This window comes from Tachypleus tridentatus, chromosome 12, assembly GCF_004210375.1.
Source record: "Tachypleus tridentatus isolate NWPU-2018 chromosome 12, ASM421037v1, whole genome shotgun sequence".
In the NCBI taxonomy this organism is placed as follows: Eukaryota; Metazoa; Arthropoda; class Merostomata; order Xiphosura; family Limulidae; genus Tachypleus; species Tachypleus tridentatus.
The window spans coordinates 85,484,959-85,504,079 of NC_134836.1; the positions used below are offsets into that span (position 1 = coordinate 85,484,959).

General features: G+C 33.1%; 1 protein-coding gene across 10 annotated transcripts in view; it reads right to left on the reverse strand.

The window, feature by feature from the left end:
* The window catches only part of LOC143233873 (5'-AMP-activated protein kinase subunit gamma-1-like), a 171,207-nt gene that overhangs the window by 123,105 nt on the left and 28,981 nt on the right, over positions 1-19,121 (reverse strand). The window contains exon 1 of one of the 10 annotated variants that reach the window (XM_076470712.1): positions 1,154-1,213. The exons of the other annotated variants lie outside the window; for them this stretch is intronic. Within the exon in view, the coding sequence (XP_076326827.1) occupies positions 1,154-1,171 (18 nt within the window). The 5' untranslated portion in view covers positions 1,172-1,213. Of the gene's footprint in view, positions 1-1,153; positions 1,214-19,121 lie in introns of those variants that run through there. 10 annotated transcript variants of the gene reach the window in all.

Sequence of the window (19,121 nt, forward strand, 5' to 3'; positions counted from 1 at the left end):
TGAAAGAAATCTTACTTCTGACCAGCGTTAGGTTATTATGTATAAAATACTTATTGCTTTCTTTTTTTTAATTTCGCGCAAAGCTACACGAGGGCTAATAGCGCTAGCCGTCCCTAATTTAGCTGTGTAAGACTAGAGGGAAGGCAGCTAGTCATCACCACCCACCGCCAACTCTTGGGCTACTCTTTTACCAAGGAATAGTGGGATTGACTGTAACATTATAACGCCTCCACGGCTGAAAGAGCGAGCATGTTTGGTGCAACGGGGATTCGAACCCGCGACCCTCAGATTACAAGTCAAACGCCTTAGCCCACCCGACCATGCCGGGCCTATACTTATTGCCACTGTAACTAAGGCCATTTATCTTAGTTGGAACAAAGTTTGTCAATACACTCTGTACGTAACTTCAGATTAATATGTTATGTTCATAATTAAAACAACATACTTGAGACTCCCCTACACAGAGAAACACACGCAGTCATTTTTAAACGTTACTTATAAATATTAGCAAACATATTCTGTTAGAATAAAATGCACATCTCGTTGTCATTTACTCTAACACATTGTTTCTTTGAAGTTAAGCACAAAGCTAAAGAATGTGCTATGTGTTCCCTGCCCACCACGAGTATCGAAACCCGGTTTCTTGTGTTGCAAGTCCGCAGAAATGTCGCTGTGTCACTGGTGGTCACTAACACATCTAAGTAAATCTTATTCAATGACAAACAAGTCACGTACCTAATGATAAGAGATTCGTTTGATCTGGGTTTCGGAATTAACTAGAGTATTACAAATAAATGTATTGAATGTTAAATGTACGATTATCGTGGAATTTATGAGTGTGAATACACTATAAAGGTTCATTCAATACATACACTCAAATGACACGTTTCATTGAAACGGGGAAAACAATTGTGTGCAATCAATTTAGACAAAATTAAAAGTACGTGCACTACCAGCTTATACATTTAAAACTATGCTATTAGGAAGGATAAATATTAAAACTACATACGAGGTAAAGAATTATGGATATACATGACAAAAACTTAGTCTGTAAATATTTCACTTCGTTTCAACACATTTTGAAGCATTATAAAATTTTGTAGGTAAATAAACTTCCCATCGCAAAAAAGGAAAATCTTAAATCAATTCTTACCACTGAACCAAGGGGCATGTTTCAGCCAAAACTTGATGTCGAAGTCTTCAGAACCACAATCTAAGAGTCCGAGATAAAGTTCAGCAGATTACTGGTTCAACTCCAACAATGAGAAGTCGTCAAAACAAGCCGTGTATTTCAGACAGAACAATCGACGACAAACTTTTTTTTCTCTAAAGAATTTTATTTGACTCACTCGTGTGGAAATACGAAAAAACAGTTCCTTTGATGTTAACTTAGGGACATTTTTTTTAATATAACAACAACAATAAGGTATCATATTTCACTATATAGTCATCATTCCCACCTTCATAACGGTTCCCAACAAATTTATAATTTAACCAAAACTTAAACGAATACTGTATGAAATAAATCAACAAATTCAACTGACAGTTAGAGCTTACCCTTAACACCATGCACTTATATTAAATCGTCACCAATAAATTGTGTTTGTTTGTTTTGGAATTTCGCACAAAGCTACTCGAGGGCTATCTGTGCTCGTCGTCCCTAATTTAGCAGTGTAAGACTAGAGGGAAGGCAGCTAGTCATCACCATCCACCGCCAACTCTTGGGCTACTCTTTTACCAACGAATAGTGGGATTGACCGTTACATTATAACGCCCCCACGGCTGGGAGGGCGAGCATGTTTAGCGCGACGCGGGCGCGAACCCGCGACCCTCGGAACACTTATGTACGACAAACAATTTTCAACAACAATATTCAGTTGACATTGTTTTCAAACATATTTGCCAATTGTATTTTAACTAATCAGAGTAAACAGACGGTTAACACAAATGGCCTATTTTGAGTTACAAAGTTCATATTATCAGTTACCTGCAGGCACCAAGAGATTCATTAGCCAGTAAACAATTAATAAACTAATTTCTAAATCAGTCAGTCATTCCATAATGTCAAACAGCTTTATAGCTAAAGCAAAGTAATTCAATTGTTATAAAATACATTTAGTGACCCCCCTCCCACTCCATCCAAGTTCATTGTTATGAAAATCAAACATCAAATGATCAAATGTTATGCATTCTAATAATGATACACACACACACACACACACACACACACACGAGCGCGCGCAGACGTGAGTAAAAAAAAAACAAACTTTAAACAGAAAGTAAATGTAGGGATTTCTAAATAAATATTTGCATTGTTTTTGTAAGATGTATTGTCTATTATTGGTTGGTAACTCCTATTTCACCCTTACTTAAGCCTTCTCTGAAGGAACACCAAATTTCTGTAAGAAAGCTAACTACAAAAAGGTAGCAATAACGTCGTTTACACTAAAGTACTTCTAACTAATAATAAAACTTATTAAAGGGGTACTCCGTTTTAAACCTAAGTGAAACTGGTTTATACCACTGTTTTGTTACTTGAAAAATTCAAACTTTATGATATTTACAGACATTCCCAGAACTTAACTCATCCATTACATAAATATTGTTATATTATGCAGATACTGTTATAAAAGGAAACACTGTAGTATTGTTAAGTTCTAATAATCTATTTAGGATATTTAAATAACGTTTGAATGAACAATCTGAGCCATCCATACATAGCCTGCTCGATATATTGGGTATGCAAAGTTTCGAATAATATTGATATTTAGTATAGCGCAGTTGGTAGTATAATTATGCGATTTACCGCTGTTCATTATATTAAATTAATAACTGAACACAAATAACGCTAGGTGTTACGCAGTGTAACGAATTTAAAAGACAAAGTCAAAGTTGTTGGTCGCATTTTTATTCTAAATAAGTAGAATATATATATATAAAGGAGCATTAAACTCTTAAGTTCCAGGAAAACATTTTAGAAACTGGTAATTTTGGAAAACAAATACACTGTATAAATGTCTTCCAAAAACAAGTAATCATATTGAACCCCCTACACTGTAATCGAATAGTTATAATCCAGCATTATGGTCAAATGAAGATCTTTCATATTTTGTAAATCACTCAAAACATGAAGGCACGTAAAATACACAAATTACTTTTTTTTTTAGTGTTTAGAGAAGTAATAGGCTTTGAATATTTCAAGTCAGAAAACTTATTTCGTCACAAAAATTCACGAAAACGTCATTAAGCATAGATGTTTCATACTACAAATTCAGAATCTAGTTTCATAAACAAGAACTTGGGAAACAATTGTTTTAAAATTAGCTGTTCCTGCAATTAATATTTTTAGTAGAAACAGATCGAGCATCAAGATAGCATAATGAAGTTGTCTTCACACCTGCCGTTTTCAGTGACTGTTTCATGCCCAGTACACTTTATTCCCAGCTGTGTATCTAGAAAACGAGGGGAATTGACATACCTTATATTTATTACTTACACAACACTAAGACTTTATTCAACTGCTCGATAATTGTTATAACTAGTAATAGTGTGTCACGTATGTTTTGTTTGGTGTATATTCTATACTCAAGATGTGACGCACAAAGATCAGTTACATATTACTGTGTGTGTGTGTGTGTGTGTGTGTGTGTGTGTGTGTGTGTGTGTGTGTGTGCGCGAGAGAGAGAGAGAGAGAGAGATTAAGTTTAGATGTTGACTTCTCTGCGATTGGGATTTGATATTAGTAACTTTTGAGGCTTCAAACACGAAACTCAGAGAATTCAACATCTAAACTTAATTACACAGTATGTCTCCTGCACAGCACCACCCAAGTTTAATTAGAAGAGCATTGTCATTTACGAAAGTTTGGACACAATATTTAACGTGAGTGAGTATTTTGTTTTGAAGAACACGTATGATACTAGATAGAGAAGTATCTGCATTGCGTGTGCATCTTTATCACCGATTTACAGGATGATTAAAATACTGCCCTTTAATATTGGTTTTAATATTAATGACTACAAGTACGCTCAGGACATAAGGTAGATTGCCACGAATTTATTACAGATAACAATGGAGTTGAAAATAGCACATGCATTTTATAGAATATGATTTTACAATTAACAAATGCCACCTTTTGCACAGTTGTGTTCGTCTTCACATCAGTATGATTTCACTACAAATGTAGGTGATAAATTTCGCAACATAAAAAGGACTAAATAATCACCGCAACTTTACCATACAAAGCAGAAGAACAGCACAAGAGAATACGAAAGCGCTTCGCTAATGAACCATATGACACTAGCAGAAGTTAAGGTGGAAACTCAAATATCGATTCAGGAAATTCAGAAAAATAAGATGTGGACTTGGAGGTCATGCTTGGTTTTTAACTTTTCATAACGTAGTAAATTCTAGTCGATCATGTGGTAATAAAGCTAAATACTATATCTTCAATGGCCACAAAAGTGGACATGCTGTCGCAATTAAAAGTAAATGATTTAGTAAAAAAACTACGCGTAACAACATAACGAACTACAGTGCAGCTTTGTGATACATAGCAGAACAGCTTAGCAATATATCTGCTTATTCCCCAGATTTGAACCAGATACACAATTTCTTAAACGAACTATTTGTATTCTAACTGTTTTAAGAACTTAATTTTATTACTGTTAGTGGCGTTTGAGCCTAACTGTACTTAAGACTTTATATACAAACACGCTCAAGTCTGCCACTGACTTTTACACCATTATTCAAGTAAGTTATTTTAAAGTCGCTACTAATCGACTAAACAGTCAAAAATCAACTACTAATAGTTAAGTAAACGAGGACAGCGATTAAAATAAACGATATTCCAGTACCGCAAAAATTCATTGTCCTATTTTAAAGAAAGAAAAGAAACACTTGCTGACTAAATGAGTAAATTGTTATTTAAAATGATTTCTCCCACACAAATAAACTATGATTCAATTATTACTTTTCGAAACAGTTAAAACGATTATTTAATTAATCACTACCAATATAAGCTTTAAAAATCGTTCAACCAATTTTATCCCAACTTGGTGTAATTAATGAAGTTTAACTGTTGGTATGGATACACTAATTTCATAACAATCGATAAAATGACATTTTGATAATTGTCAAATATATATTTGTCATGTCAATCAACTGTCATCTACAGTTGTATGTCCGAGTAAAAATACATTTTTGAAAACTCCGTTTCAAATCCGATACCATATAAAATTAAACATTGATTTAATTATAACTTTACCGAACAGGACACTAGACAATTTCCTGGGCATTTATTTACCGCCTTTCGTTACAAGTAATGGTTCTACATATTATAGATTCATACGCCAACAAAAGTATAATCCTTACATCTTCAACAAGCAACCTACGTCCGTTCTATCAACGATACTCTATCCTTCTGGTGGCATTAGCAACCACTCAGATTCATGCACATCGGTCAGGTTTCGTTCTGACAGAAAAGCCATTTGTTCGAGAACGCTTGTAAACCAGTTGGTTTTTTTATCCGTTTCTATATTTAAACGCCCGCAATGAAAGTTCCGCTTTTAGTTAAAAATAAAGTCTTAATGAATTGTACAAAGTTCAAACGCACACAGTTACTAAAATAAGTTTTGTAATTAAAATGTGTTTATGTGAAACCTTAAATTAACACTGCCCAAGCTTTGTATTACATCATTATTTTAACATACTAAATCTAGTTGATTGGTTTCTTAACTACACTGAATTAGATCTCAGTAATATTGCGCATGAATCTATAACAGTAAACAATTTTTTAAACTAGTATTCGGGAGCTTAAATTAATAGATAGCATAAATACGCAATGTTTTAAGGTAATCTATTATAAACAGGGTAGCCAGTAAAACCATTATCTCTCCACATCAGTATACACGTACAGAATAACTTTATAAAACCTATCAGTTAAAGATAAGCCAGTAACATATAGTGCGACATATTCCTTTAATGTTTCATATCAGACTCGACATGATCTACTATACTTGTCATTCTTGTTAAAGCCACTAGGGACAAAATATAATACAATGGTTTGTTTGTTTCAAACTTTGTTCAACTAAGACAACAGGACATGAACGTTGGATCTCCAACGGATATACTTGCATTACATTATTTCTAACTTGAATCAGGTTTAAATACTAGACGAAACGAAAAAAACTTAAACTTCTTGTAGTTACGTCACAGGTTTATAAGCAACCAGTAAGAGTTAGCTTTTTTTTTTCTGCTCGGCACCATGACAATAATAACAGAATCAAGATTACACCAGGAGTCAGAAGTTAACTATAACTAGGTTTTTGATTTCATGTTATCGATACTGTAAAGGTAAAGTACCAACACATTTTGGACAACAATCCTTTCTTACCTCCTGATGCACGTGGGAATGTTAAAAAAAACAAAAAAAACCTAAAATCTTCAGTATTCTTTTAAGTGTTAGTATTTACATAAGACGAAGACTAACACGCCCGCTAAGACTGGCGCCGGCTTTACAGGGTGGCAACATGAAGTAGAAGGGCAACACATAGGATCGAGGGTGCGGTTCCCTTATAGTTCTTGTAAAACAGTTTTAGGTCAATACTTGGAACATTAATAGTTTGGTAAACATTTTAAAAGTTACAAATTCAAATATGAGATAATTTTCCTTTGTATTCTAGTCATTCTAAAATAAGTGAATCAGTAGCGAGTGACATTTAAATCTACATTAATTCATATTTCTCATGTACTGGTTTTCAGGACTACTTAATTCGTACTTCTAAAAACATTGTACATATATCAGTTCATGGCGTTTGGTTATTCAACTCTGAAACAGTTCAGGGCACGGTAAACAAAACGGAGAAACAGGGTTGTCTGTTGCACTTGAACGAGAGCAAACGAACATCTTGTCAGTAATGAATAAACTTAGTGTTGTCCAAATTGTTTAATGTTGGGTTTTTTTATTTTCGCACAAAGCTACACGACAATTACCTGCGCTAGCCGTCTCTAATGTAGCAGTATAAGACTAGATAAAAGGCAAATAGTCATCACCTCCCACCGCCAACTATTGGGATACTCTTATCAACGAATAGTGGGATTGAAGGTAACATTATAACGCCATCACGGCTGCAAGTGCGAGCATGTTTGGCGAGACGGATTTGAGCCCGTGACTCTCATATTGCCACTCGAGCGCCCTAACCATCTGGCCATGCTGGGCCAAACTGTTTAATCTCGAAATATAAATTCAAGGGAGGTCCACTTTAATCTATACTTTGACCAACATGTTTGTTTGTTTTGAATTTTGCACAAAGCTGCTCGAGCCTAATTTAGCAGTGTAAGACTACAGGGAAGGCAGCTAGTCATCACCACCCACCGCCAACTCTTGGGCTACTCTTTTACCGACGAATAGAGGGATTAACCGTCACATTAGAACGCCCCCACGGCTGAAAGGGCGAGCATGTTTGATGCGACCGGGATTCGAACCCGCGACCCTCGGATTACGAGTCGAACGCCTTAACACGCTTGGCCAAGCCGAGCCTACCAATATATATTATTGGGTAATACTAACTTCAGAAAATTCCCTCCTCATCAATAACTCTGAACATAACCAGAGAAAAATAAGTTAGACCTACATCATAGTGAAAAGTAACAAATTAGTATAATTCAATAACAGGCATCAATCAAAGTAAATTGAACAGGACCTCCCTTGAACTTAGATTTTGAAAGTAAATACTTTTCAGAATACTAAGTTTATTATATTTGCTACTGTGCAGCTATATAACGTGAAGAACTGAATAGTGGTCAGTGACACTGCTTCACTTCACTTATCCATTGCATAGATTTTCCCCATCGTGACTATATTAGCACGTTAAGAGCAACCATATGTTCGATCTTACCAGTACGTATAAGGTTGGTAGTTTACTATTGTGTAGACTACCTATATTCAAAACAGTGGGAGAGGCTCAGCGAAATTTTACTTGACTAAGTTAATGTATTTACGATCAATTAACTAACTGGCTCAGACAGTGATAAATTACCATCAAATACCAGCGACACACGTCAAAAAAACAAAACAAAAAAACATACTAACACAGGCTTCCATGGAGCATTGGGGTAATATAGCTAATGTTGAAATAAGTAAATGTTAATGAACTGAATTACACAGCCTACAAAGTGTCCATGGTCACCTATAGTAGTGACTGTCAGAAAGAAAAATACAACAAAATTTTATGTTAATTTCAGATGGGCAGATATGACAATTCATGTTAATGCATTACCACTCTTATAGGTAGATAAACATCTGTATACACTTGAAAGCATCCTTTAATTAAGCAATTTAGACATGACTTCTGTAAACTGGCAAGTGAATTAGATGGTGAAAGCAAATAAACTTCATGTAGCATAATAGAGCTGCCTAGAGCTTAGGATATCTTGGCATTTAGTCATATATTCAAGTATCCTGCTAAGAACCTGATAAGTGGATCAATCGATAAGGAAAATGCAAGCTTAAGTTGAAACCAAAGAAGTGCGCTTTCATACAGGGGTGGAAATATAAGACCATAATGTAGTTAGAGATGAAGTCTAGGGCCGTGCAATAAATGTAGTGATGTCACTTCTTAATCCATGACCATGCGAGAGATCTGTAGTTTCTTTCGTTTTCCATCATAATAAACCTCTTGCGATAGTTGTGACAATGTTTCAGTCAATAAGATGCGGTTTAGTTGAACCTGCGGGATTGGTATACCCATAAAAAGACCATCAGTTTCTACCGAACAATATTTAGAGCAGTAGTAGAATTGGAGGATTAGTGTTCTATTTCCAGATTGTTCAGGAGTCACAACACTCAATTACACTTTTTATTTCACAGAGAAAAAAGAGCCGTTTGAATAACTGTCACTACGTGTACAAAAGTATAGTTTATGAGCTTTCTATGAGTGGCTCATTAACTTAAATCTAGGAGGTATGCTTACTTGTGTTGCAATGCTGTAACAGGGAATATGGTGTATATTCAGGCTGGCTCAAAACAAGGAAATGCAATGGTTTGTTTTACCTCATACCGAGAACTTTCTTTGTTGAGTGTCTCGATCCTGCGTGGGAGGATTAAACCATTTCAACAACAATTACACTAAATCATACAATAGATTCCCATATTAATCATGCTTCACGTGCTAAGAAAGAGCAGCTGTTGGTTGCACTCATTAAGACATTGATAAGAGGTTTAAATATAATATTTATCTACCAGATGATATAAAATTAAATTGAGGAAACTGACAGAACTGTTGGTTCTTTACAGAGATACTTTGGATATTATTGGTCCTCTTTAAGAAATTGAGTGACTTAATCAGTATATACTAGTCATTATATATTACTTCATGTAGGCTAAAAACTTTAGTCAGTACTGTATGTTAGTACAGTTCACAAGGAAACGATTATCATGCTTGAGCCTACCTAAGCCATGAAGCTAATTTCCACAGCTACAAGTAATTACAATGAAAAGTACAATTGGACGTCACAAATTATTGGAAATATTTTCAATACATTTTGTATCATTGAAAAGTATATTACTATATATGGATTACCTATATAGCTATCCCCATTTGTGTTTATAAAAGTTATTTTATTATACTTGTTTATAAAGAATCTGTAGTAGAAGATCAACCCTTGTATGAAAAACGATTACTTCTAGCATATATACAGGATGTATTTATACTTGTGTTCAGCTTATTGTAACATTTTCATTATCAAATTCATTAGGACGAATGTGTGTACATTGACACACTCACTCTTCTTTCCTTTAAACTGAATTTGCTAATGAAAGCAAAACGTTGCTACTTCAGCTTGTATAATTTCTGTTCCCTATACATACACATTCGTAAATATAGTTATGTAGTTCAGTGGTTTTTGATTTTCTGGTAGAAACTTATCACCAGTAAATAAATCTGTACACTAAAAAGTAGCATCTTTTGTCGTTATAAACATCTTTTGTGGAAGAACACATTTCGTCTTTAAAGAGTTTATCAGCAACTGACAATATTTGATAAGTCCTTGTTCTCTTTTCTTTTCTTATTTATAACTGATTATTTGTCTTCAGTATTTGATGCTCAGATATCTCGGTCTTTTGTCCTCAACAATTGATTTCATAAAATTTTTGTTTTCTTGTTGTTGTTTTTTTTACACAACAAATAATTTCTTTGATAGAGAAAGTTTCTTCTTTGGACTAAAATAAAACCAATATTCTCCTCTGTGGCAAAGTACATCCCATCGTAGATACTGTAGTAAATATTTTTAGGCTGGAGTAAATTTAATTACGCTGCATACATTCAACCTTTGCTCTTTAAACTTTCCTGGATACAGTGTGTGTGTGTGTGTGTGTGTGTGTGTGTGTGTGTGTGTGTGTGTGTGTGTTTAAGTTACACTGTTTTTACAATGAACATTTAACCTCTTGTATTCAATATATTCTGCTAATAATTTGTTTGTATTTTTTTATGGCAAAGCCACATTGGACTATCTGTTGTGTTCACCGAGGGAAATCGAACTGCTGATTTTAATGCTTTAAATCTGGATTTACCGCTGTACCAACGGGGGACTGCTAATAATGAATCCCAACCCTATTTAAGTTAAGTCTTTATCGTGTTTTATTTATCTTTAACGATATATTCTGCTTATAAATTGATATTTACTTCTTTTCTTTAACCATAACTATATATCGTCGCATATCAGTTTCCTACAGAAAGTATAGAAAATCCAATAGAAACATTACAAACTCATACGGAAAGAATCATGAAGACAAATGTTCATATGGGAAATAGCTTTCTTCGAATATCGTTCAGCGATTCCTAAAGGGAAAATGAGTACCTTTTACTGCAATGTTTTCAAAATGAGAAAGGAAAAGAGGAAAAAGGTCCGATCAAATCAAAGTAAAACCTCGTCACAAATTGACAGATGCATAGGGGTGGGTTCTGGACACTAGCGCTGTATATCATTGCCCAAATTAAAAAGAAACGTTAGATAATGTGTAGGGATAAACTCGTGGATCAAGGCCTCTTAAAGTTTGGTAATTTATATAAAGTCATGTCACATACGGAGAAAAGTATTTCGAATGTCTATCAGTTACTACATAAAGATATTCGTATATTAAATATCTATTCGACAAATATAGAACTATCTGAAATAAATACAAAAAATGGAAGTTTCCCGCATGAATGCGCTTCTGATCTAAGCAAATAAATGTGCGTTTTCATTTGAAATACGTTTGCAAACACTTAGGATTTGCACTTTGTTTGAATAAACACTACAGAGACACACAACAGTTCTTTATTTTCGTAAATACTTCCGACATATTACCCAAGTATAGTTCGCATAAAGACTAATATTTCTTATGCATTCATCACAAATTTTCATAATTATTCATAAACAATTAATATGTTTATATGTCTTTCTTGTTGGTTCCCCAGCTATATCCTAAACTAACAACAAAACATTTAATTACATCGTATTGAAATCTTGTTAACGTAAACAAGTACAGGTCTTCCAGCAAGACTATAAAAAATACTTAACAGGCAGCGATCTGCAACAGCCAATTAAATGAAACCCATACAGAGTACACAGATAGCAAGACACCGCAGCATGTCTTAATGTATCGCTTTAATTAGTGAACATGGTATCCCTACTTTTCAAGCAACCAAATCAAAGCACTTAGAAACGAGACTGAAATTCAATGGCTTCTGTTTAAGATACAACACCCAAGATGTACAATGTATGTTTAAAAATGTAAATATTAATGATATTTCACAACAGATAAAAAGCCCAAAATATTAGAAGATTAAACTGGTTCCATTCTCACCACATCAAAGCAAATTTTTTATAGACGTAAGTAAAATATTTCATTACACTTTTACATTTCCATCCACATTTTCTCGCTGGGCTAATAATAATTACTTTTTAACAACACGAATATTGCTGTTGAATATTGTTAACAACACCTACTGTCAGCCCTATTGTTTGATGGTCATTAATTGTCAAGTATTTATTCAGCAAAATACTCCGAAGGCGGAAATTGAATTCTTCGTTAAAGTCAGTGTGACGTTTTACCCAAATTGTCATCAGTATTGAATTTTTTTTTTTTGTCAACATGGGCTGCTTAAGTAACAGTTACAACTTTTTCTTTAAGGATTTCACTCCTTATAATGTCGCTTGAGAGCAGTACGTTTTTTTTTTTTTTTATAAAAATGCACTGAAAATTAACGTTTCATAAGGGGTCTCTCAAAAATAAAATAACGAGGCCCGAAGAACCAGAAAAAACTTTAAATTGTAATTCTTTTAAATTATATTTATGTCTAATAATTTGTTGTTAACCATAAAAATGTACAAATATGCTTTTAATTAATTTTTCGTGCATGTATAATACACGCACTGTAACAGATTACTGTTGTATATTTATTTTAGAGCCTACGTTTGTTTCAGTATAGTTTCCTTTCTTTGCCTATGACATATATTGTTGGTTGTGTACTGCGCAAGTCCCGTCTGTTCTCGACATTTGTTGGTTTTTGAGCGTAAAAAAATCAACAATGCTTGTTTTACAAAACGCTAGTGTGCTCGATCATTGTTGAAAATACAAATATAGAGTGTCGCTTGATTGGTATATAAAAACCGACACGCTGAAAAACTTATTGATGGAAGATCAGCTACAAATCAATATGATATAGGCCTAGGAAGCTATAATTGTGATTAACTCCTATTAGTCGGAAAATACAAAACTGACAAGAAGCGTTTATAGATTTCGAACATTACAAACCGTCCAACTTCAGTTTATTATTACTTTGAACGTTAGAGCTTCTACCAGAACATTAAATATCTCCTTCGATAAAAGTCAGCGGTGTGAGTAAGACCGATCAAGCTAGATAGCTTAAACGAGAAGTGACAACATCACTCAGAGTTAATATGTTCGTTGTGGACCTGGATCGTTGATAAAATATTCAGTTCCAGACCGGATATAAAACTATTATTTGCAAGTTTGTAGAACTCTTGTACATAAACCCTCAATTGTAATAACTATTAGCAATAACCATTATTATAAATTGTATTGTTTTTGTTTGTATATTAAACTATATATTTGCGTTAGAAAAGAAAATTGTGTGCATCAGTCTTGTTGGTAAATATATAGTTTATGTATATTAACAGTTAATGAACTTCTAAATTCAAATTTTCGGTTATTTAGAATAGTAGTACATAATAAATGGGAGACTCGTCTGATATAAAATATAATACGTAACAACACGCACACATGAGTCCCTTAATTCATAATGCGTTGTGCTCAGTTTCTTTCAATTTTTTTTGTTTTTTTAACTGTATGATTAACAATACTTAACTTGATCTCCTAATTTGGGTACTTTACATATCACCAATACATTGTTGTGTTGTTAATATATTTTTAGCCTTTTGTTCATTTAATTTCGTTTAAAATAAATAATGCATTTCACTATTTACGATAACTAAATATTTGTACCCGATTTCTGCATAATTTGAAAACAGAAGTGTTTGCTGTAAAGTCTACTGAAATGAATGAACATACACGTTATACCTATATAATCCTTCAATAATGCTTGCTAGCTTTACACGACAAATGAACAGTCACTCATCATTATGTACAGCAACATGTCTCCACAGATAAATACATATACATTTATTTTGTTTAATTAATTACTGCATTTAGTTTAACATAAGCAGCATACATTAACGAATGTAAAGAAACTGTATCGTGTTTCCTTCCTTACAATTATTTAAGAGGGTTGGGTTTCCTGACCACATTTGTATTCCTGTAGTGTCTATATCTGTTTGCAGACACTTGACACCACATACCCATGGCTCAAGAATTTAGTTTTTACTTAGATATAGGTCGACTGAATAATATATCATATCACTGGCAAATAAACTATCTGCTCGTTTCTATACGTTGAAAAATTTCCAGTAGTTTTGATTTCAGTTAAACGTTGACAAATGGTAATCAAGATTTTGCTAACGTGGCAAAACTTAAACATACACGCACACATTTATATATAAATATATATAGCACTACAGATAACATTAATTGTAAACAAACGATCAAATCAGTACTATATAACAATAATGAAATTAATGCAAATCAAAGTTATAACGAGACTTGAAACAAATTATTCATAACCATATCGTGTCAATGCCATACCTCATAATGGAAATGCTTGTGATCATAGGTTCCAAAAGCGTTGGAGATATTCAATCTATGCAGATATCAAATCAGCAGTCACAGAAAATAAATTACGAGTTAGGAGTTGAGTAATTTTATAAAACTATTTTAGAAACAAGTAATAAACTAAACTGTACAATTATATCTCTCGTTATGTTGAAGATTTAATCTGTCAATCTAAGCTTTAACCCAAATCAAATATATTCAAATGAATTACCAGACAGAAATAATAGCAGGTATAATTAATCACTATTTAGATTTAAATACTGTTTTTATGGAAGACAGGGTACATGCAAGTATTTTTGACAAAAGAAAGATTATGATTCTCTCATCCTAGATTTAATCACCTTCAAACAGTGTAGTTCCTTTTATATTATTGAAAGGAATTTTTGCACAGTTGAAAATGTTTGATAGTTTGTAATAATATTAATTCCTTTATGAAGAATGTTCACTTGTTAAATATTATGGTTACAAGGATTGGCAAATAAAAACTATACTTTTACAATATATATGATAATATATTAGAAACAAGTTTGATTACGGAAGTTACTTTCTGGATTACATAGTAATCATTAGGAATTTATACGTAATTAATTATAACCACGACGGAATAACCAATTTCATGTACCACAAGGTTAATTTTATGTTTAAATATTAGGATGGTTGCATAATTTAGTATCATTTTGTGATGCATAATACTCATTGAAAAGGGTAATGGTTGAGAATCTTAAAATTCTATGAATAAAGTGTAGTTTATTTGTATTATAAAGTTCTTTTTACATGTCTAAAGACTAGAGGTGACTGACTGCCTTACCAAAACTGGCTGCAGACAGTAAAAGCAGTAGGAGAGGAGACTCCTAACCCCTAATTAATTATCCGAGGGTGATAACTAGTTTGACATTGCGTTTATTTAATGTCTTAATGATAGAGTATCCCCAATGCTTTTGGAAGCTATAGGAACAGACATTTTTCATCGTGACTCAACGGTAAAGAAAGTGTGGCAATGGACAAAACATTTTTTGAAGGTATCATTGTAAATGTTTTGACTTTGACTTGTACATTGGTAGTGAAGTAAACGAAACGGAAAACATTACACAGTTATAGTTTTCAAATAAGACAAAGCACTAAGAATCGAGATGGAAAACGTTATTTTTTTTTAGTGCCAAAAGATGAAACCACTTTAATTTCTATAGTAGTGCTCATCAGAAAATAAAGTTAATAGAATCAAGAGCTATCGGTTTCAATAAATTTTATGTTCTATTAGAAAAAAAATCTAAAACCTGATTTTTGTAAAGTAGCATACGTGTGTACTTATTCGTTGAGCTATAAACTTAAGTACTTGATCCACTACGGATATGAAGCATTCATATCCAATAAGGCAGTCATTACATACAAATCTCTGCCAAAACAGCTTAGCCAAGACATACGATACATACAATCATAGTTTTGGACAATACAATTACCAATTAAGTACAATATTTATACTTTAACAGGTCAGTTTATTTAATTTTGAAATTGATTTAAGCCTACAATGAAGAAACACAAAGAAGCCCAGGCCTTTTAATTGCCACAATTATCCAATGAAATACAAGACTCATATCACATGAAACAACTTCTACTTGTATAGGTTTATGTGCGCATTTTCTTATAGCAAAGCAAAATTGTGCTATCTACTGAATCCAGTATAGATTCAACACAATGTCCAGGATTTGCGGGATTCCACCAACAGATGACCAGAACAGATGCCCATCGCATTTAGAAAGAATAGAGACTGACATTTTAGTAAGTGCTCACCACCCACGCAAGTCTAAATACAGTGAGGAATGTGGTCACTGCAACCAATACCATTGCATACTAAACACCCAGAAGTTTAAGATGGCTCCTTAATCGTTCTAAAGGTTTGCTAAATTCAATAAAAGATTAAAACCTCCAAACTTTGTACGTTTTGCTGCTATACTGTAAATGGTCTTAGTTCTGCACTACATGATCTAAACCTACTGCATAGAACACATGTTGAAATAAAGAAAGAAAAATTTCGTTTTATATAAAACTTAAGGCAGCATTTTAAAATGTTACGAGATGAATAAATGTTTGCGCCTAAATAAAGCCGATATAATTGGAGTACGAGATGTAAATACATCATCCTACCCTGTAATTTAATCAAAACATTAACTTCTAAAACAAACTTGCACTAGTGATACACCTATAAAACAAATAAGACTAAAAGTTAACACAAGTTAAAATTAAAAACTAAACAAGTTTTACATTCAAAAGACAAAAAAGATGCAGCTATAGATAATTTTAAATGGATGACGCTTACTATGAATTAGTGTTTCGGCTTATGACCTCAAGTTGGCGAAAACTCAATGTTTTGCAATATTAATTATTTGGAACGCTACATATTAATCTTATTACAATTTCGAAAGATTCCTTTTCATATTTGAAAAATAACCAATTTACGAAGTCTGATCATTTTACACACTGAAGATTAACGACAATTTTAATACCTTTGAATTATTTCACTGAGGATTGCACTATTAACCTCAGCATCTGGAACAGTTTACAACAACGTTACTTCTACAAACACACTGTTTGGAGAATATTTTAACATACCTTTCACCCAGTTAGTACAAGAATTATTCTAATAAAAATTATATTAGTTTCAGGTGTCTCGCACATTCCTCTTAATTTGTCTGTTGGGGATTCTAAACAAGAGGTATGTAATAAAAGACAATCCAGATCTCTAGTCTCCAACAACTCACGGCCTAAGAGACCTTTCGCCCAGTACCAAAATTTGTCAGATGGGTTTGAACGATGAGAGCCATAAAGATTCTCTTTATTTATAATACTCAATATTAAATGCGACAAAAGAGTGAAATGTTTAAGCTCTACATTTCATGAAGTAAAGAAAAACATACACTAGAAAATAAGGTGTATTCTGAGAACTGTTTAAGTGCTTTTGCATACTCCTATTTCAACGTACACTTGTTTCCAACGTTAACCAAACAAAAACAAGACTTATAAAGTCATTGTTGTGGTAAGGGCTGTAATGTTTTGAACGTGGTCTAGTAGTTTGCGGTAGTGGGACAAGAGTGATGGAACTGCTGATCCGTCACACAAAGAAAAATAATTTAAATCGCGCACCTCACTTTAAGGGTTGTAGCCAAATCCTACAAACTGTAACAAAGATGTTCATGAATGACACGGTTGACTAGTTTCATTCCTTCCACTTTATAAGCTTAATTAAGGAGGGTTAATGTGGGTAAGCCTTCGATAATATTGTTTGAATATTCGAAAATGATAAAAGGAAGTTGAGTAAGTAAAGGATGCTAATTTTGCTTAGTAAAGAGATAAATTAAACCAACATAAATGGTCGTTTTCGGGAAGGTTGTTAAAGTTAAGCAACAAGAATGTACTAATTTTAAGTAAACTGTGCTTATGTTTAATTACTAAGGAAGATGTATAAATTACATATTGTCATTGAACAAAAATAGAATTTCACTTCATAACGCAATCCAAACATTTAATGTCTTTTTAAGGAATTATTTCAGTAACAACGACAGCAGTCCACAGTTCTTATTGAACAAATATAAAGACTAAGTTATTTCGAGTCTAACAAAGCAAAATAATTAGTTTAAATCTAACACCTTTTAAGGATGTTACTATTGTGTGGATCACAGAAAGTATTTTAAAATTTGTTCTGAGCCATAATGACTCATTTTCTTCTTTAGGTTTCATGAAACTGATTCCTGTGGGCGCGGAGCTGCTACTGGATCAATACTTTAGTTTTGGAAATCAACCTTCCAACCCCCTTGGAGAGAGATTAGAATATTCTATCGATTGACTACACATTTCAAACAGAGGTAGGCTTAGCTGAAGCAAACACAGTCCGTTGCTACAAAATTTTCTGTGAAAACTAACATTTTAAATCTTATAAACACAATTTTATTTGGGAAATGATTTATAAGATGCTAGAACATGATGGTTTCGTTTTTATAACATCACTAAAAGGTAAATGTTTGAAAACCTTTCAGTCAACATTTTGGTGCACACAAGATTAAAATAGCAGAAGCGGAATTGTTTTACTAATTAACGTTTACTTTCTACAAATTTGCTAACGAGCAAGACAAAATATAACGGCGGTGATCGATCTGTTTATGTACCGATGAAATGTCTACTATTCATCGAAAATAATAGCGGGGTTGAAGTCGATTATTATTATATAATAGGAACAAACTGAAAATCTAATGTTCGTAGATTAAATATCTAAACTCGTTTTGGGTATACCTATTATGTTAGATCCAAAACATCTTAATATATTTATGCTATTCCTTTCTTTTTAATATAGGAATCTCAACATTAGTTCCAACACTATACTGAAAAGTAAAAATATTCAACCTGGATACGTTCATGTAAAAGTGTATATTCTGGAAAATTAATATATGAGCAGTAAAATTCAGCTAAAAACTAGAACTTTCAATGGAAAGCAGTCGTGTGTAATTCACTTTCAGTTAGTATGTCTCGAAAGTCTATTTTCAGAAATATCAATAATAGAACAAATAGTCAGTTGTTTTTTCTTTTACAGAAACAGTCAGTTGTTTTTTCTTTTACAGAAACGAAGAAAGCAAAATTGAATAGCACCATAAACGTTACAGTATCTTCAAACTTTTTGAATACTTTGAAATCGCCCTGACTATACTAATTATACGTGTTGTACAACTTAAAATGGTTACAAAAAAATACACTCGATGGAGGTTAAGTTTCACTACAACTCTAAATGCCCGAATGTTTGAGACCAAATGAGATACCAATGTAAAAAATAAAAACGTTAATTCTAACCTGTTAGCTTATCTAAGATCAATGAATGACGTTAAACAGCTGAAGCTAATTTATGCCT